This window comes from Erpetoichthys calabaricus, chromosome 9 (genome assembly GCF_900747795.2).
Source record: "Erpetoichthys calabaricus chromosome 9, fErpCal1.3, whole genome shotgun sequence".
Classification (NCBI taxonomy): domain Eukaryota; kingdom Metazoa; phylum Chordata; class Cladistia; order Polypteriformes; family Polypteridae; genus Erpetoichthys; species Erpetoichthys calabaricus.
Genome location: NC_041402.2, coordinates 106,464,098 through 106,486,502, shown reverse-complemented (window position 1 = coordinate 106,486,502; position 22,405 = coordinate 106,464,098). Strand labels below are relative to the sequence as shown.

Sequence of the window (22,405 nt, the reverse complement as noted above, 5' to 3'; positions counted from 1 at the left end):
CAAAAAAAAGCCACTGCCAAAAAAACCTGCCTTAGTGTGAGACATTGATATGAATTAACTATCACTGCTTCCGTGGCGTAACAGTATCAGTCGCTGACTAGGAATCAGAAGGTCATGAGTTCGATCCTGTAGAACTCCCATTTGAGAAGTGTTCTTATTTTCACTATTTTAGAATAAAAAGATACATTTGATTTCAGTCTGTAACAGCTGGTGTAATTTATGATATTTGTAAAGGTTAGCTTTATTTTTTTTAAATTCACTTTTCATTGTCTCAGTCGCGTTCAGGATCCATCCCTACCGCCCCCCACCTGACACTGCGGTTTTTACATAAAGACGCGCTATAGTTCTGCAGTGTATCACGATACATACGACCGCGTGTTTTTTTCCCCCAGTATTGCCAGTCCCCACGTGTTGCTGTATGCTGTTTCTTTTGTACTTCAGGACATGCAGAGGAAAGCATAGTAAAGAGCAGTAACTTCAGCGCTATATGCAATCATCAGACACTCCCCATCTGATACTGTTGTTTTCACATAAAGACGCGCTAAAGCTCTGCAGTGTACTTGTGACTGCATTGTCGTACCAATGCTTGCGAACTGAAGTGTCTGCATGCACTTTTCGTGGCATTATACGTGTATTTTTTGAGCATGCCCATGTAGCTCAAACACAGGAACATATGTTGATGTAAAAGTATAACAAAACAAGTGCACTTTTATTCAAGACTATAACCGAAGAAAAAAGAAAGCAAGTTACAGTAGGCGGTTGATATGACAGCTTGCGTGGTGGAATGCTAAGAACTGCTGATTTCCATTCTGTGCTATATAACTTAACATTTGAATCTGATGATTGCATATAGCGCTGTCTTGTTTAGTGTGCGCAAGAACATGCAGATGGCCAGTTGCTGAGTGCTACAACGCACATTTTAAAAAAAAGAAAGAGACAAATATATGTGACATTTTGAAGAAATCATTTTATGACGCGAATAGTACCAATCAGAAAACATTGTCGAAGTAATGCAATATTATTTGAAAACGAACAGCATCAGGTTGGGTGTGAAGTTATACTGGCGCTGTTTGAGTCAGATCAGAAGCTGAATAAGCTCCTGTTCTGACTCTAAGTAAAAAAGCATGAATTAATCAACAGAAATAACCGCGATTGACATTTTAAAGTTAACGATTTACAGTGCATACCAATTTATAAATTCAATGTCCGTTTGAGAAAAAAAAAAAACACTTTCTTCAAAGCTGGGAATCGAACTCGCGTCTCTGTGGCACAGTAAGGCAGTGGTGCTCCAAGTCAGCAAACCGTCCTTATAACTTATTTTTTTCAAGATCCATAACACACAGACAGACAGAGCACTGCGTAATACAGAGACAGACAGGCAGAGATATACAAACAAACAGGGAAGGCACATGTACTGAAAGAAAAAAAATCAACATGTACGTTGTTTCTGCAGCACTGAATGAGCTCACCCGCTCTTACATCACCCCCCCCCGATCTGACTCTCTAAGTAACAGCGCAAGTACAGACACAAATCAAGTGCATGTGTGTACTGTATAATATTAACAAAAAGAGCAGCTTACTACTGAAAACGGCAAATATAGGAGTGAGTGGGGATCGAACCGGCACTGTTGATTACACTTGGTTTGCGTCTGTACTTGTACTGTTACTTAGAGAGCCAGATCAGGAGAGGGGTGATGTTAGAGCGCGTGAGCTTATTCAGTGCTGCAGAAACAACGCACATGTTGATTTTTTTTTTCTTTCAGTACATTTGCCTTCCCTGTTTGTTTGTATATCTCTGCCTGTCTGTCTCTGTATTACGCAGTGCTCTGTCTGTCTGTGTGTTATGGATCTTGAAAAAAATAAGTTATAAGGACAGTTGTTCATGTTAATTGCAGTCTCAATTGTTAAAAAAATATTTTAAAAGGAGCATCCCACATGAAAATATAACGATCTCATTAACTGACAGTGCATACCAATTTACAAATTTTATGTCCGTTTGAGGTTGAAAACAAAAAAAAAGAAGTAACACTTTATCCCCAGTGGGGAATTGAACTCATGTTTGTGAGGCAGACAAAAGCTACTTGGTCTGAGAAGCAAATCTTAGCGCGCTACGCCACGGAAACTGTTATATGGTGTGTGAAGCTTTTGTGGAAGTGTTTATTTGATCTTAGGAACTCGGGCTTTACACATTCTACATTTTGTAACATTTATTACTAAAATATGAAAAAGTTTCTGTTTTAGCAATGTGTTTACACAGATTACTGTAGAAACGTAACACGCATGAAATGCATGTATTCTAAATAGCGATCTATTATTTCTATTCTAAAACTCCAGCAGTTCAGTCACTCCCAGGTAATCAAACAAGGCATGAGCTGTGAAAACTTAGTGAACGTTCTGCGATGGTGGGGGATGGAATAGCCGGCTGCTCGCTGCTCCTCTTAATCGGCACATTTAGAAGACAAAAGAGAGGTGAGAATGGTTTTAAGGTGGGCCGGATCTACGAGTTTTTTCATAGACTCTGGCAATTCTAGTGTTAAGTGACACAGCATAAATACACAGACTAATTGGCATTCAGAAACACCTCCTACAAAATCCCACAAGGTACATGATTATAAGCTTCCTGTCCACCTTAATAAAAGGGTCTGTGTGTCTGTCTGTGTTTCTGTCTGGTTGCTATGTCTTTGTCATTCCAAAAGATGGTCCATCACAAACATTTTTAGTAGTAAAATGCATTGCATTTGTCATTCTAATTGATGGTACATCACAAACATTAACACAGTTTTAACAAACTCCATACCAAATGGCTTATATCAGACATACTGTATATGCATTGCATGGTGCACATCAAACGTTAAAGCTGAGGTCTATGTTTTTTGCTTAGATTTCAACTCATCTTAGACGGGTAACACAGCTAGTAAGTCTATAAAACATATAAACAAGAATGGCAGACTCCTTAGGTGTATTTGGAAAAAGAAAAATTCTGTCTATTGTTCATTACCAGGGTGGAATCCATATTGTACTTCCTGGTTCACATGTTTTTGGGGATCCTGGAAGAAGGTATGTGTGTAGTATCCTGGCATAGGCATTTACAGGGAGGGTGAGCAATGAGATCCCGTAGTAACTGAAAAACAGCTCTTACACCTGCCACCCCACTGTATCAGTTTTGAGATATTATTACTGACATCCACACAATATTGCTTTCAATATTTCTGGCCAGATCTTATTCTTACATGATATAGTATCACTGAGGAATGTATAAATTACTGTAGTAACCTCATTTACAGGAATAGAGATGCTTCTTGTATCCACCAGTCTTAAGAGTTCCTCAGAGGACTCAGAGGACTCGGAACAGCCTGGGAGACTCCCCATAACCTCTCTTTCATGGGTCAAATTTTCCAGAACCTCGTTTATGATGCCCGTAAGACATTCTCCATAGTCTGACCAAAATCCTCAGTTATACCACTCACACCCACACCCACAAGACCATACAGAACTGATTCCACATCAGAGAATTTCCAGTTCCAGCATAAATTCACACCCGATCCGACGCTGTTCGTTTTCAAATAATATTGCATTAGTGCGACCTGGCAATTTTTCAATATTCCGATGTCTAGAGCATCCATATTACTAACCGAGAATGCTAAACCGGATGATGGACGCAGGCACATCCGGCAATGGGCCGTAGCTGCAAAAAGACGTACTGCGCAGGCGCAAAAAGAGTCCGCGAGAGTCGGCTGAGGAGCCGAGAAAGGCGGACAAAAGAGGGCGAGAGAGGCGGATGAGGGTCCGCGAGAGGCGCAGGCGCAAAAAGAGTCCGCGAGAGTCGGAGAAAGGCGGACAAAAGAGGGCGACAAAGGCGGATGAGGGGCCGCGAGAGGCGGACGAGACCACAGAAAAAAGGAGTGAGCACATTCAAAAAGTAGTCACAGAAATGAGGCGCAACAAGCACCAAAAAAAGGAAAAGGCACATAAAAAAGTAGTCAAACGCGGGCAAAGCACGAAACACATTGCACACGAAACTAAACACACCAAAAAAAAAGAACAGACGAGTGCACAACAGCAGGGCACGACCACACACCCTCCCCCCCCTACAGGCACTGGACGGGACGGGACACACACCAAGAGGGGGATTCATTAAGCCCATGGAAGACAAAAAAAAAGAACACAAAACCACCCCACAGACCCTACAAGCAAGGGATGGGACACACACAAAGAGGGGGATTCAAACAAGACACAGGAACACAAAAAGAAAGAAGACGCTCGCGCAACAACAATCCCCCCCACACATCCATAAGAAGTGACACCCAAAGCCACATATTCTAAAGTGAACGTCAACACCTTCACAGTAGGCAGCATAGGTGTCGGCATAGGTGTCAGCATAGGTGGATATCCTTTCAATAAAGCACTATTTAACCGTTCAACTGCAGAAAAGGATACATATTAACAGTGAGTGCGATCCTCCTTATTACTTATCCATATTTCGCATGCTGAGAAAGAAACAAGTCATGAATACACGGTCACGGGTACAAAACGATTCGCGTGTCAAAGTGCTGCATCGAAAGAAGCACGATTTCAAACCGAAAGAGCTCGCGTATCAGACATACAAAAAAGGGAGCGAAGAGACAGAATAAATGAACGGAGACGTGTACAACGCGCAAATGAACTGACAGAAAAAAAAAAAGCAAGACGCGAAAAGCACAAAGCTCAAATGACCGACATACAAAAACGGACAAGGCTCGATACAAACAATGCACGGCGTAGACTGAAACGGACTTTGCGCAAAGCGGAGGCGAAGAAAAAAATAGCGCGTCACAAATAATGGACATGCAACAAAAAGGCAATCAAACGCAAAAAGCAAAACATGCCCGTCGCGGACTTCAACGCCACACACCTGTTAAACGCTTACACCAAATGGCTGAAAACGCCTTCAATAAGGAATCCACTATTGAGGAAAATTCATTGGGATTAATGAATGTCATTTGCAATCATTGTCATTCACTTAACTTCACAGAAGAAACAACTGGCAATACAAATAATGAATTTACACGTTGTTGTCAAAAAGGTCAGATTAGACTGCCTCCTTTACATTCATATCCTGAATATCTAAAGAGGCTTCTAACTAACGATGTGCCTGAAAGTAAAAACTTTATGAACTGCATTACATCCTACAATAGTTCATTTGCTTTTGCATCTACCGGAGTACATATCAGGCCACCAAAAGGCAATGGCCCATACTGCTTTCGCATATGTGGACAAATATTGCATCGCATTGGAACAGTGCACCCTGAAACAAATCAACAACGCAAATATGCACAAATCTACATCCTAGATATCAACGCATGAACCTTCCTGAAAACAAACAATGCACGGAGCCTATAATGAGAAACGTCACTCATGTCATAAACAATCACCCATTAGCTAAGTCTATAAAAATGCTACATGAAGTTGAAAAGGAGGCAAATACAAAAGCAAATGCAGAAGTTATAGCGGCAACTACAATTGCTTTGGTCTTGATAAAGGACAAAGAACAAGATCCAAGACGATACAATCTGCCCGTCGTTAATGAAGTGGCAATTGTCTTTCAAAGTAAAGATGGTGAGCCTCCATTTCACAGAGATATTGTTCTACATTTACGTCCTGATAAAAACAACACACCTACATTCCAACGCATAGACATTTGCTTTCCGCTTCTTAATACTTTAACATACCTCATATTATTTCCAACTGGACAGGAAGGATGGAGTGCTACAATTTCAAGAATTAAAAAACAGCAGGCACAGAGACGATCACGTGTATCCATGAAAGAATATTTCTCCTACAGACTCTCAGTAAGGGACGACTTTAATCCATTACTCAATGCAGGAAAGCTGACTCAACAATACATCGTTGACGTTTATGTTCGAGCGGAATCAAATGATCTGCAGTGGATAAAAAACAACCAGCCTTCACTTAGAGCCGATAAATACAAATCGCTGCTGGACTACATTAATCGGAATGCTGACGTCATGGAGCACATTCCAATAAAACATTAATATATGCCAAACACTCTATTTGTTATTTCTATGCGCATCATCCAAAGCTGCACACTATTCTATATCAAATTCATACATCTCACTCTTTGTCATGTCCCAACGCCAGGGGTTGGCGAGCGAAGCGAGCAAGGGGCGGAGCCCCCTAGTAAGTCAGACTATGATGTGTAACAGGCACTTCGTGGTTAAATAACACTGGGTCATGTGTTGAAATGTGAATGTAGCTCAGCACAATGTGACTAGTAATACTTTATGGGTCTGTTGCAGTGTGCTACAAGCTTGGGATGATCCCATGCTGATCTGGACTTGTATTTATGGTAACAAGACTAAGTTTCAGGTTTAACGCTCCTGCAGTGTGCCTCAGAGCTGCCAACTAGCAGTGGACCAAGACTAAGACTAAGTGCAGTTGCTGTGTGCTTCTTGGAGTCAAAGAAGAGAAGCAAAGTTGAGTACTAACTTAGACCACTTCGTGAGCAGATCTCATGGACATAGTACGATGGGTAATGTTACAAAGTGAATTCCACATGTATCAAACAGACTGTTATGGATGCAAAAATGCACCAATATTCCATTAAAAATATGGAAACCGTATTATATATTTTAAATCAAATTGGATATGAATATCATATTTTATTTGTTACATAGTTATATTCATAATAAAAATTGAAGTGAAATACTTAGTTATAATTATAATATATACAATATATTATGTTACATTACATTATATTGCATATAATAAATACATAGTTATAAATGTTATAAAAAAACTAAAAATAAATGTTATAAAAAACCTCAAAATACAGATTAGAACAACTGGCTTCTATTATATGGAGCTTATGCTATATACTGTGAAGTATGTGGTGCAATGAGACATTCTTTATTAATATGGTCCATCCTCAGGCTATGTATTTCATTTGCTTCAGTGACTGTTGAATTAATTTGGCTATTAGGAAAAGCTGGATGCATAATGAATAACGAGTGTGAAATTGTCTGTTACAGTATTGTCTGTATAATTGAGAAATTAGTTAAATAGAGATAATTATGCTCCAGATACAATTCTACTAACGTTTACCTCTTGACGTCTTTACTTTCTGTATACTTTCAATAGATTTCAGGGCTTTTTCATAAATGAATAATTTTTAGAATAATGACAGTGACACTCATTTCAATCTAATGTAGCATAACCACTGCAATTTTTTTTATTAAGTTTACATGAACATGTATTTTTCCTCTGTGCTCTGTCCATTTAAATTGAGAGTACTGTATAGATGCAAATCATTAATTGAGACAAGATGAGGCAGTAAGGTAATTGCTAGCGCACCACTGTTAACAGGCAATCAGACAGCCAGCCGAGCAGACTAAGAAGAAACACAAGGCCGAAACAAGACTAGCTGTGGATTAGTTAAACTTGGTATTGACCTTATTCTGCTGTTAGCTTAGACAACACTTAGAACTAAGTATCATCTTAGTTTTGTACTGTAATACGTAGTCTGGTGTTGATCCACTGCTATTATGGTGCTATCTCAGGTAAAGTGCAACTGATCCTATATGGGAGTCCTTGTTGCTGATGTGTAAAACCATAATACTGATAGAAGGTATCTTTTCTTTTTCTCATCACTGCAAACATAATAACATGGTAAGTTAGTAAATGAATATCAGAATGTAGCTACATTAGGACTAAGCAAATACCAACTGCAATTTAGTCTAGGAATCACCCTTGGCAAAACTATGATAATAAAAGTATGGTTTAACTTCCTTCTGTGTAAGAAAAACAAAATAAAACAGGACAAAAGCAGGCTACGCTAAAACAGTGAGTTAATGAAGAGTCAGGAAAGCCATCTTATTTTATTAATATACTGTAATTTCATGTGGAAGCAAGACAGCCTTTAATAAGAGTTTAGTATTCTCTTTAAGATTTAAAAAGCTCAAGGGGAGGCAAATAGATGAACCAGCTGCTTAAGTACAGAAAAGAATGGCTAGTGATGCAATAACTTTTTTTAAATTAATATCAAAAAGTGGAGTCACTTTTTTTAAAAGACTATATACAAATGATTTTACATCAAATGTCATTTGAAAAATGGTTATATTTACTGATTGCAGTAAATTAATTTGGTTAATAGATACCCTAGAGTTATTGTAATTCCTAAGAACAGATGTTGATAACAAAGTAGAGATCCGGAGCTGTAAAGTACAATATTTCTCATGTGAAAGTGAGAAAGATTTGTGAGTCTGATTGGGGCATGTCATTGTCTTCATCAGTATACAGATGTAAATAATAAGGCAAATGGTATGGTGCATTGAATGGCATGCTATGTGGAGTCAAGGCAAGGGAGTGTATACTTAAAGTATGTAATACATATGTAAGTCCTTGTCAAGAATAATGTTTGCAGTTGTAGTACAGTGATCCCTCGCTATATTGCACTTCGTCTTTCGCGGCTTCACTCCATCGCGAATTTTAAATGTAAGCATATGTGAATATATATCGCGGATTTTTCACTGCTTCGCGGATGTCTGCGGTCTACAGTACGTGTGCTTCCTCAGTTGATTTGCCCATTTGAATTCAAACAAGGGACTCATTTGAATTCAAACAAGGGACGCTATTGGCGGATGGCTGAGAAGCTACCCAATCAGAGCACGCGGTTAAGTTCCTGTGTGCTGCTGATTGGCTCAGCGACGGAGTGCTGCATTAACCAGGAAGTCTAATCTCACTCATTCACCATTAACGTGCTACTCCTTCAGGAGCTGTGTCCAAGCGCCAACAGAAGATGCAAATAATTGCAGAAAAGGTAAAAGTTTTGGATATGTTGAAGGAAGGAAACAGCTACACCGCTGCAGGACACCATTACAGCATCAATGAGTCCATGATTCTTTTTATTTAAAAAGGAGGAAAAGCATATAAGATCTACGGCCGCAGTGTCCTTTAACCAGGGTGCAAAATGAGTAGCAAGTGGACGTGATAAGGCAGTAGTCTGGATGGAATCTGCTTTAGGGATTTGGATTGAAGAGTGATGGAAGAAGAACAACGGCAGTGCTAAACAGTCGCCTGAAGAGGCTCCTTTAGAAGAGCTGTAACGCTATCCTTTGTTGTGCAGTAAAATTAAACTCATTGTTATCGGACAAGTCGTCGTGTCATTGTTGGTGAGTAACCATAATTAATTATTTACGTACAGTACTTATTACATGTACATAGTTTAGTGTCACTGTACACACATTTTACTGTATACAATTTTTCTTGCATTGTACGTATTTATTGCTGGTGGCCTGTCTGTCGTAATGGCTGTAACATATGTGATATTGGAGACGCTCGATATCTTTAAAATAATATTTAGGTTTTACTGTATGTAAACTGTGTTTACATACATAATTTCAACGAATCTTACCTAATATCTAAGAGAATACAAAGGGTTTATGCTGTATAATTGTGCGGGAAATGTTTATAATAGTGTGGGAGAGTTTATAAGGGCTTAAAATATATAAAAATAACCATATAAACATATGGTTTCTATTTCGCAGATTTTCTTATTTCGCGGGTGGCTCTGGAATGCAACCCTCGCGATGAACGAGGGATTACTGTAATCAAAGTCCTGAGAATATCTTACAGAGCAATTCCAAGAGTAGAGAAGGGCCGGTTTATACTTCACGCTCAGAACGCACGCACGCATCATGGCTGCCATGCATTTCCAGCGTTCATTTGACATGTCCTCTGTGCACTTCCTCAGAAATTAATGTGACGCGTGCACAAGTTGTAGCACCAGCAGAAAATCAAGGGGCGCAGTGTAATCAAGTCAGAACGTGACGTCAGACTCTGTGTTTACTATCAATATGTGACAGATAGCAAGCCACTTTGCAATTCCTACAGGATCAATGTGCACGCTTCGATGTTTGATGAATGGTTCAATGTGGTGAAGCAAAATGCTGACATACAAATGCATTCATAATGACGCATTACTTTTTAAAGGTCTTTTTTTTTGCACCTTCACAACAGCATCAGAATGTAAGAAAGCATATTTGAGCCACAGAGAAAAATAAATTAGGGACACAGTGAAAATGTCTATTTTGTGATTAAAGTGTAAATTTTGGAAACTGACCCAGTTGTTAACCACTGCATACTTCTCGGGCTTCCTTCTGATCTGACAGAAGCAGCAAACCGCAATTGCCACACAGAACACATTAAATGTGTGATATTCCAGGTCGCTGCACATTTAGAATTCTTAGATTTATACTTGATGTCACTTTCATGATAAAATGCATTAAAGTATGTATATTAAATTTTACAGATAAATCATTAACTTAATTTACATTATGAATACTGTTAATAATTACATATGGGGGGGTGGTACGGTGGCAGAGTGGTAGCACTGCTGCCTCACAGGGAATCACACCCCTGATGTGTTTTCCTGGTGGGTTTCCACAGTGTGCTCTGGTTTCCTTCCAAAGTCATAAAAGTTTGTGAATTTGGTGATGCTAAAATGACGCTAGTGTATGTGTCTGCTTGTATTCATGTTGCGATGAGCTGATACCTCGTCCAGGGATTGTTTCTGCCTTGTGCCCAGTGCATGCTGGAATGGGCACATCCCTGGATTGATGGATGTAATCATTAAACATCCATCCTTTTCAGAGATATTGTGGCAAGGTGACCTCAGAATTTAATGGATGTTTCAGGCAATTTACAACACAGAGAAGCTGAATGTTTTTTCACTGTGATGATATTTTGCTCTGCCACCTGGTGGAATCCTCTAGATTTACGTACAAAGTATAAACAGTACACCACTTGCGTAGCAGAATCGTCTGCAGGAGCACACGTCGCATTGTGTGAAGTATAAATCCTACCAAAGAGCTAATAATGAATGTTTACAACTGAATGTTTAAAATTTAAGTAACCAGAAATTAAGGGATAATGAGATAGTATTGCGAATGGAGTAGAGGTGGAGCAATGCATGTAACCTTGAACTTATAGTTTCAGTTCTGTCAGTATAATAGACAGTTAATCATTTAATTACTAGAAGTCGCAGAATTTTATTATGATTAACTGCCCTGGTTGGTAAAAATAAAATATTGAAATTAGCCCTAATACTAGTTTGTAAAATGTTGTGGCTTATATGTTAGCCTTGCTCACCATGAGTCCTAGATTAACCAGTAACTAACTGTAATACAGCTACTTAATAAGATATTTTACCTTGCTTTGTTTACCAAGAGTCATCGCTCCATGTAGATGATATTTTCTTACTCTTATAAACATATGGCCAGTATCACTCATCCAAAAATGCATGTCATTTATGTCAATCTAAAATTGCATTATTTACAAGGCTTAATGTCTGTCATCTCCCAATACAGCACATTGCAGACACCTAAGCCATTAAAACAAGTTTAATTTTTTTTTAACATAGATAACTAGATACCTAAAAAAGTAATTAAATATTGCAGTTAATACAAGCATGTTAGGTACTCGTTAATCTCTACTTTGCAAAATTTTGGAAATGTTAGATTAACGAGTATTGAGCTATATTGAGCTAAGTGTCCTATCTTTGTTAGTTTTGCATTTTTGGAAAAAAAAAATATCTAATAAACTGTACACAAGTCTTTTTCAATTGCAATTCAATTTTAAATCAAAGCTTTGCTGCTTATATATTACATTCAAGTATTTATTCCTTGTCAAAAATCCTTCATCTTCTTCAGGCTGTAACAGATAGCAACATACTGAGAACATTTAGGTTTGTTGAGATGAAAATAGGAGTTCATAAAATTATTTTTTTTTCTATTTAATCATTCTTCTTATTATGTTTTCCCTTTGTACACTTTTAGTTCTTTAAGCTTCTTGCTATTGTATTTTTATTCCAGGCTCAACCATTTCAGCTTGATTCATGATGTTCAGACACTAGCTATGCTCTGCTGCATATGTGAGATGCAATTTACCCATCCAGATTGTTACACCCTTTTTGGACAGAATGTACATCGTTCAGCTGTATTCATGTCACAATACAGATTTGTGAGTCTTTTTAAGCATTTCATTTAAAATTATAAAGAAATTCTTTCTATTCCAGTAGTCAGTGCGTATAAGAATAAAGCTATAAGCATAAATGATTAAAAAAAGTTTTATTCAGGGTAACAATACTTGTCAAAAAGTAGAAAGAATAGTTTTAAGTTTACAATAAACGCCTTTTTCAGGGATGTGTGAAACATGCTGTCTCTTTTGCTTTGTTTATTTTTATTTAGTTATATTTGTTTGTTTATGGCTTTGAGTTTCAGTGACAGATTAAAAAATATACTGTGTTTATCTTATATTTATGTTAATCGTCATCTTCATGGTTTTTTTTTTTTTTCTTGAAGTACATATGGTTTCCTACAGAAGTGTATTAGGGCCACAGGGAAAAAATGAAAAACCTTTAGGGATGCAGTAGAAAAAAAATGTCATCCATAATCCCATAGTCTGAACCAAAAATTGTGTATGTTTCGACAGAGGAATTATACAGATTTTGATGAAGTAGCTGCTTTTTTGAGAAGCAAAGTTGACAATAATGGACAAATGCAGAGGTATCCCTGGTTAAATCTGTGAGCAGTCCGAACAGAGTACATTGTTACAATAAGACATGCTCCTAGCAGCACTAATGTTAATGTTACCTTCTAAAGAAAATGTACCTAAATTCATCTTGGTTCTGATACGTTGTGCATAGTTCAGATAAATAAACTTTAGTTCATTCATTCAGGATAGTAGGCCAACAGTGTGGAATGATTCGATATATTACATATATTACATACAAAAAATCCACTTTGGTTAACATTTAAACTGACATAATGCATACACAAACCAACCTTTTAATCATTGAAACTGATCCCTGAGCGAATATGTCACATACAATTGTGCGCACAGTAAAATATATAATGAAATGCTTAGTTGCTCAACTCTAAGACTGTGCTGAGGAGAAGAACATAGTGAACAGTAAACGATATAGAAGGTAGGGAAGGTGTTTTCTTCTGTTTGCACAGGTTGCAAGATTCCGCATTATGTAATTTAATTTTATTCTGAAATTTAGGCTTTAATCACAAAATTAACTATGAGATTAAATTAAAAATTTTAACTGTAATGCTGAAATTGTTTTTGAAAAGCTGTAATGCTGTATTTTTTTTACCGTTTTCCTAATAAACTTTCGTATTTCCTCCATTTTAATGAAGTTGCATTGACTTGCAGTACTCTGTGAAAACACACACACACACACAAACACACATTTACAAATTACAACTGGAACAGTTTTGCTGAAGTAGCCTGTCATTGAAGAACCTTCTACAGTTCTTGGGGGAACATGTATTTCAGTTGGTAATTACTTTATAAATCACCTGTTACATATACTTAGTGTGACTCTCAAAAAAGATTAAACTAACCATAAGGAGAGCAGGTCTGCAGAAGCATGAGACAACAGTTTGGTATTTGATCATGCAAACACATTAACTTAAAATATGGAAGAAAAGACTAGACATTTTCCAAACTAAGAATGAAAATTTGGGATTATCTAAAAAACCAAACAGGCATCACACAGAAGCATAAGACTATTTACCAACTATATATAAAGAGTTAAGATGAAAATCAGTAAAGTTTTCTCTTTTATTTTAACATTTGTGTAACAAATTAATCAATTTCTTCTGAGTTAATTGAACTAAGTAATTTAGTGGTTTGGTATAGCTGCCTTTATGCTTCCTTCCATTTTACTAAACCCAGCATCTTAATATAAAATGATTTGCACTTTAACTGTTTTTCATGCCATGCATTTTGTTAAATCTTTATTTAGTCCAGCTATACTTCTTCTGGGTCCTGCTCCAGCACCTCGGATTCTGGCATGAATATCAGTGTCTGGAATGTTGGTAAGTAGAGACCATCATTTAAACTTGTATGCACTAGAGCCTATGAAACCTGGAATTCAGGTAGCCTAATACTTAATATTCCAGAAGACTATGTACACTACTTTAAATAGTAAACATTTGTCATGTCAAGGATGTATATATATACACACACACAATGCAATACAAGAATTTGTGTATTTGATATCAGTACCAGTGAAATTTTATGATAATTGATACATTTGGATGCCACACCAAAAACAGAAATTCTATTCAACGGCTTTTTATTAAAGTACCTCCATTATTGTAGTGTAAGATATTGTGCCTTTTTCTTCAATACAATATAAAATATATAAATATTAACAATAACATCAACTTTAAAATAATGGTATATCTATCTGTATAGGTTCTGAGCTATCATTTAAGTAAACAAGTATTGGCATTCATAAATATCAAAATACAATGCAAGGCTTCAATTTTAATGTGTGGCAGAGATGGGAATCTCCTCTCTGTAACAACAATTCAGGGGTGTTTATAATCATGGGGAGATTTCAGCATGGTGTTTGTAAAGAATGATATATCCTAAGCTTCTTGGTTTATCATAGCATGTGCACATTTTAAATTTATTATCTGACATTTTCTGACCAATTACTGAGAAATACTGCTTAAAACAGTATTTTAAGCAGTATAATAAATTCTAAATATAAATATTCATGTATTATCATATATCAGTTAGTCAATTCCAAGATAATTCAGGATATTTCCATTTAAACAAACTCTTCAAATCTGTTTTAGTAACAACATGGTTTTAAAGTCTGGTTTGACAGTGAACCAGTTTCTTAGGTGTATAGCATTTCCTAATGTGGGATTTATATTTGTATTATTAGCTGGTTAAAAAATATTACTAAAGAGTTATTTAACGGATGAGTAAAATTAATTCAAATTTAAAATGTCAGAAACTCTTTGTGCTTTAATATTCCAAATCTGTCCCTCATTTTTTAACATTTGCCTTAATTTTATAAATTCCTGTGTGAAGTCAAACTTGTCATTTTTAAATTAATTCTTTATTTCAGAACTCCTGTAAAGCAGCCTTTATTTTGCTGTTTTCAAGGTTACTTACGTGAGTGATCAGACTTTATTATTGATTATACCTGTGTACAAATCCAGAATTAGAAAATCATTTGCGCCGTTGTTACACGTAATCAATAAATTTGTAACTGCGAGACATTACATTCAAGTATATGGCCGGTATGCTTTTACTTATGGTTTATACTTATAAAAGTAGTTTGCCTTCAAAAGCCAATTTAGTGACACAAAGTCAGTGTTTGGAAATTTGTATTTCGCAATGAAGTATGCTGTTTCAGCAATTACGCGACTCTGTTAACACAGTACATGTATTAATAGGGAGATGTGCCTTGCCCTTTAAAGCACTGAAATGCTAAATAAATTTTGTTTTAGTATTAATGTAGAGAAAGGCCAAGCAAAATGACACCTTTTATTGGCTAACTAAAAAGATTACAATATGCAAGCTTTCGAGGTAACTCAGGCCCCTTCTTCAGGCAAGATGTAATACAGAAACTGGAGTTTCCTATGTTTATATACACACTCTAGGACAAGAAACAACATTGGTAAATATTTAAATGAGAAATTTTAAATGTAAAAAATTTCTCATTTAAATATTTACCAATGTTGTTTCTTGTCCTAGAGTGTGTATATAAACATAGGAAACTCCAGTTTCTGTATTACATCTTGCCTGAAGAAGGGGCCTGAGTTGCCTCGAAAGCTTGGATATTGTAATCTTTTTAGTTAGCCAATAAAAGGTGTCATTTTGCTTGGCTTTTCTCTACATTCATAATGACTAACACGGTACAACACCCTAGTTTTAGTATTAATAAATGGAGCAACTCATATCGTCATCGGTGTAGACAAGCCAAATAGACTCTTCATTTGAATCATGCGTCTGCGGTTTCTTGTTAGCGCTGACTGTCTCCTATATGCATAATTGTGAATGTGTGTGAGATTCACTACACAACGCTGGACTTTATGCACCAGTCAGAAAATGGCTTGATGCTTAGACCAGTGGACATTTGTTGAAGTGCTCATTATAATCAGAGAATGAATGCAAAGCCTCCATTCATTTATCAGAACTGTGTAGGGCACTATTTAAAAGAGATTATTCTCATCACCTTTTTATTTCCTTTTACAAATGTGTGACAGTACAAGTTAAATGATTATATCTCATGTGACTAGTAAAACTATTTTGCTCTCAAAGCATCCACAAATCTGCTTCTGAACTAATTCCATCCATCCATCCATCCTCTTCCGCTTATCCGAGGTCGGGTCACAGGGGCAGCAGCTTGAGCAGAGATAACCCAGACTTCCCTCTCCCCGGCCACTTCTTCTAGCTCTTCCGGGAGAATCCCGAGGCGTTCCCAGGGCCAGCCGGGAGACATAGTCCCTCCAGCGTGTCCTGGGTCTACCCCGGGACCTCCTCCCGGTTGGATGTGCCCGGAAACACCTCACCAGGGAGGCGTCCAGGAGGCATCCTGATCAGATGCCCGAGCCACCTCATCTGACTCCTCTCGATGCGGAGGAGCAGCTGCTCTACTCTGAGCCACTCCCGGATGACTGAGCTTCTCACCCTATCTTTAAGGGTATTGTGCATGCTTTGAGAGCAAAATAGAACTAATTCCAAAATTGGATAAATGTGGCAATTACACTCTCTGTCCATCTACATCATTAGCACGACACAAAAATTACTTATTCATTCTTCTTGTTATCTGATTAGATTTGAATTGTTCTCATGTTATTCTCTGCACTACGAACAGCTAGTGCATATATGAAATGTGTTCGGTTTACAAGGGTAAAACAGGTTAAGCATGTTAAAAACTGTACATTACTTTGGCATTACTTTTTCTTCTTTTATATTAAAAATTGCATATTTCACCGCCCAGCATTTGGTATTGAATTCTAAGTCCAGAGCCAACTCATGCCGGTATTTTTGGTGTATGAAAAAAAAAACCTTCATATACTTAAAGACTGAAAAATACTTTTTTCATTTTTATTTTTAATATAAAAACATTGCCGACAGTTGTCTCACCCATAGTATGCACTGGAATTCCATCATGCAAATAAGCAGCTTTAGTGCCGATAAAAATGGCAAGCCTGCAAAGTCTTACAAGAATTTCAACTGGTGCTATATTTAGTGAGTAATATAATCTATTCTTGCATTTTGGTTTGTAATTTGTACTATTACTATTGTACTATTGTATTCCTGAGGTGGCAATGATAGATTGGCCTACTAGCGCCGAGAAAAGGATTACTTGTGTTCTGATTTGTGTATTGTATTTACCCTGTTTTTTGACACCCATTGCACGCCCAACTTACCTGGAAGGGGTCTCTGCCTGAATCGCCTTTCTCAAGATTTCTTCCATTTTTTTCCCTCTACAAGTGTATTTTTGGGGAGTTTTTTTTATTGTCTTCTAGGGAGTCAAGGCTGGGGAGATGTCAGAAAACAGGGCCTATTAAAGCCTATTGCAGCACTCCTTATGTGATTTTGGGCTATACAAGAAATACATTGTAGTTGTTGTTGTTATTGTGATGGTGTGGTTGTGGTGAGTGACCGTGCTGTGTAAAATAACAATGTAAAAGTACAATAATCTGTTTTCATTTGGTGTCAGCAAGCAATGCAGCAGCCTGTTACAATATGAAATAAGGCAATAGTAATGATTGTGCCTATGTAAAAGAAGCACAGGATATTATCATTTCTGAGCAATTTAACATACAGGCAAGCTGCATTTAATTTTAACTTGTAGTTTGTGAACATAAAGAATATAATAAAATTGTAGATCCTTACATTTTGGGGGGAAAAGGCAGAAAACCCTTCGGTCCACAAGCCTGTGTCTGTAAACCCCCTGCCTAGTGCAAGCATTTTTTGGGTGTGGGGGGAGTCCCCATTTAAACCACATACCATGTTTAAATGTTTTAAATGCCAGCAAAGCAGCGGGTCCCAGATGGAGTATCGCCACGACTGCTGAAGGTCTGTGCATCGGAGCTGGGGGGTCCTCTACAACGCATCTTCAACCTGAGCCTGGAACAGGGGAGAGTCCCAAGGCTTTGGAAAACATCTTGCATCTCCCCAGTCCCAAAGGTATCACGTCCTAGTGAGCTGAATGACTTCCGGCCTGTTGCTCTGACATCACATGTGATGAAGACCATGGAGAGGCTGCTGCTTCACCACCTGAGGCCACAGGTTCAACATGCCCTCGACCCTCTGCAGTTTGCATATCAGGAGAAGGTGGGAGCGGAGGATGCCATCATCTATTTGCTACACCGATCCCTCTCCCACTTGGACAGAGGCAGTGGTGCTATAAGAATTATGTTTCTAGACTTATCTAGCGCCTTCAACACAATCCAACCTCTGCTCCTTAGGGACAAGCTGACAGAGATGGGTGTAGATTCATACCTGGTGGCATGGATCGTGGACTATCTTACAAACAGACCTCAGTATGTGCGTCTTGGGAACTGCACGTCTGACATTGTGGTCAGCAACACAGGAGCGCCGCAGGGGACTGTACTTTCTCCGGTCCTGTTCAGCCTATATACATCGGACTTCCAATACAACTCGGAGTCCTGCCACATGCAAAAGTTCACTGACGACACTGCTATCGTGGGCTGCATCAGGAGTGGGCAGGAGGAGGAGTATAGGGACCTAATCAATGACTTTGTTAAATGGTGCAACTCAAACCACCTACACCTAAACACCAGCAAAACCATGGAGCTGGTGGTGGATTTTAGGAGGCCCAGACCCCTCATGGACCCCGTGATCATCAGAGGTGACTGTGTGCAGATGGTGCAGACGTATAAATACCTGGGAGTGCAGCTGGATGATAAATTAGACTGGACTGCCAATACTGATGCTCTGTGTAAGCAGGCTATACTTCCTTAGAAGACTGGCGTCCTTCAACATCTGCAATAAGATGCTGCAGATGTTCTATCAGACGGTTGTGGCGAGCGCCCTCTTCTACGCGGTGGTGTGCTGGGGAGGCAGCATTAAGAAGAAAGACGCCTCACACCTGGACAAACTGGTGAGGAAGGCAGGCTCTATTGTTGGCATGGAGCTGGACAGTTTAACATCTGTGGCAGAGCGACAGGCGCTAAGCAGGCTCCTATCAATTATGGAGAATCCACTGCATCCACTAAACAGTGTCATCTCCAGACAGAGGAGCAGCTTCAGCGACAGACTGCTGTCACTGTCCTGCTCCACTGACAGACTGAGAAGATCGTTCCTCCCCCAAACTATGCGACTCTTCAATTCCACCCGGGGTGGGGGGTAAACATTAACATTATACAAAGTTATTGTCTGTTTTTGCCTGCATTATTATCAATCTTTTATATTGTTTTTTGTATCAGTATGCTGCTGCTGGAGAATGTGAATTTCCCCTTGAGATTAATAAAGTATCTATCTATCTATCTATCTACCTATCTACCTATCTATCTATCTATCTATCTATCTATCTATCTATCTATCTATCTATCTTTCTATCTATCTATCTATCTATCTATCTATCTATCTATCTATCTATCGTGAAAGGCGCTATATAGCGCCCGACCCAGCACAGACTGAGGCAGAGGCACGTACTTAAATAAAACACTTTTTATTTTTCTTCAGCCGTGGGGCACGCCTTCCCCATGTCCCACCCGCCCAACACAGTCCCAAAACACTCACAATAACCACGACAATCCTTCTGGCACCACCACTCCTCCTCAGGCTTAGTCCTCCTCCTCCCGACTCTGGCTCTCATGAGTGGTGGTGGCTGGCCCTTTTATATCCCACCCGGAAGCGTTCCAGGTGCTTTACCACCTGGTCCTAATTGCACTTCCGGGTGGGGCTGAAGATATGACCAGCCAGGCTGCTGACTCCATGCAGCTCCCCCTAGCGGCCATCCGAGCCCCCAACCAGGCTGTGGAGGACTCCATCTCCCATGGAGCCATGCGCCGGGTTGGGGAATCATTGTCTGCCAGGGAGGCTGCAACCAAGCGTCCCGGGGGAGGTATTGAACTCTCCATGGCTGCTCCCCCGGAACAGATGCAGCAGGGGCATCCCTGCCGGGCATGGGACCCGGCTGTCCATTACACTATCTATCTATCTATGTTTTACGATGATTAATCTGCCACTTTCATATAATACACAGCCAAAAATGTGTGTAGAAAACGTATTAATTAAAATGTCTGAAATGTTAAAAAAAAATGAATACACCTTTTTTTTAAATGCTACCTTCTGCGGAAAATGGGAAAAAGTTCAAAATGCTTCTAACGATTCTAAAATAACTTTGATGTTTCCCAAAGGAAAGAAAACCATAACAAAAACCTTTGATTTGGAAAGATAATCCACAAAACAACCTTTAAAAATTAAAAAAATATTTGATCAAAAAGGGAAAAATAATATAAAAGACTTAACAAAGGAAAAAAGCAGTTGCCTAAAAGGCAGTCCACAAATAACAAGTCCCAAAACACAATCTATAATCAGAAACCAGAATCCATTACAGAAAATAATAAGAGTACTAGAAAATGTACAAGAAAAAAAACAATAGTCATTGTAACCCCAAACAACTTTAATGCACCATGTCTAAGCTTTCCTCTGGCTTTGGCCTAAATAGCCAGACCTAGGGCTCAGGAGTGGTGACGTCAAGGTGGCACTGCCTCTTGGGACTCCTCCCACAAAGAACTGGGAACGTTACCATATACAAAGCAACAGTACATAATTACACAGTTATAATCAAAATAAATATTTCTTTCAACAAAAAGTTCTACTCAGTTCCAGATTTGGATGATAACCTGAAGCAGGATTCAATGCTATTCATTTAGTGCTCCTTATTTTAAGCTAAAATAATGTGAATACTTCAACTGTTAAAAGCAGTGTTTTGAGCTAGGTTACGTTTACTTTACAGAGTTGCTGACAAGCTGTGTCACTTCAAGAAAATGCAGGATGGGTCGGAAAGCATGGAAATTTCTTTTTAACATTAAAAAAGTAACACAAATCTGTTTTTTAAGTAATGACAATATTTTTACATCAATAAAATAAGTATTGCATTATGGTTTTTATTACTCTATAAAGTAATGACTACATAATGCATATTACTTTAATGTGTTACTCCCAACATTGCATATGAGTTCCAAGAGCTTCCAAAACTAAGAAAATGAAAGTTTTCAGTAAAATGAATGACTGAGTAGAACGTAAAAGTAAGTACATTTTTGGAAATTAAACATTTGGTTAGTAAATTATTTAACTGAAATCCAACTTTTTCTTTATTTTGGTCCATTGTTTCATTATAAACTTCATTTTGATTTCATGCATTGTCTGCCATATTTCTGGTATTCCACTATTTCTTACTTTATATTTATTTTAATGAGCATATACCGTTTACTCAATTCAATTCAGTTTATTTTTGTATACCAAGTGCAGGCACAGAGTGCTGTGACAAGTTCTCAGGTAAATGTAAAAAGTATAGATTTAACAATTTACTAAATACAGTATTAGTACACATAAAAATACACAGAAAATAAAGTAGAAACTGATTAACATCAATGAAAACCAACAATGTCTTATTAATTACTTGTTGAACTGTAGCCAGTTGACAGCAAAGGAGAGGAAAACAAAACACTCCAGCTAGCATGCCTGAAGAAAATAAACCTCTGGAAGGTCCACTGTAATGTATAAGAAGGAAAAATCAAAGACAAGGTCAAATACTGTCATAGTGCTGGAGAGCTAGGCAAACTAGTTGTCCATGCCCTCCTGGGGAATCCTATAGTAGAGCCTGTGATAAATATACTTTTCCATCAAATGATTCCAGTGCTCCCAGCAAGAACAGGAGAACAACTTGGCAGTAGCACAGTAGCAACAAGTACCACATCAAGATACAAAGAAGTGAAACAGAAAAGAGGATAGTTAATAACAGTTTATAAATACTGTATTGGTTATATTTTTGTACAAATGACTAACAAGAGATGCATTATGCAAAGCTAATCAGCAGCTCTAGTCAGGAAATGCTAGATTAAAGTAACAAATCTTCAGCCTAGATTTAAGGGATGAGACTGAAGGGGCATTTCAGATAAGTAAATAGGGCCAGGCCATTTAAGGCTTTATGTATTAGAAGGAAGATTTTTCTGCACTGGCTCTCGGTTAAGCTTAGGGACTTGAGAATAGGAGTTATGTGCCCATACTTTTTTGTTCTTGTAATAATTCTTGCATCAACATTTTGAATTAACTGAAAGCTGCAAAAACATTTTGAACAGCCAACAAATAATGCATTGCAGTAGTTAGTCCTACTACAAATAAAACAATGAATTAATTTCTTAGTATCATACATATTTAGAAAATGTTCAAATTTTTCATCCTTACCTTTGGAAGATGGAAAAAAAACATGTTTGAAATAGTTTTGCAATGTGTGATTTAAATGACACACTAGTGTCAAAGATAATGTACACTAATTCAATAAAACCATGATTCCATCTGAATTAAAAAGTGACAAAATATTGTTGAGGTC

General features: G+C 38.0%; 1 protein-coding gene across 2 annotated transcripts in view; it reads left to right on the top strand.

Annotated features, from left to right (window-relative positions):
* Positions 1–22,405, top strand: part of wdr59 (WD repeat domain 59) — a 250,263-nt gene that overhangs the window by 196,545 nt on the left and 31,313 nt on the right. For both annotated transcript variants that reach the window (XM_028810052.2, XM_028810051.2), the window contains 2 exons: positions 11,868–12,015; positions 13,811–13,883. In XM_028810052.2, coding sequence (XP_028665885.1) covers positions 11,868–12,015; positions 13,811–13,883 — 221 coding nt within the window. The remainder of the gene's footprint in view (positions 1–11,867; positions 12,016–13,810; positions 13,884–22,405) is intronic.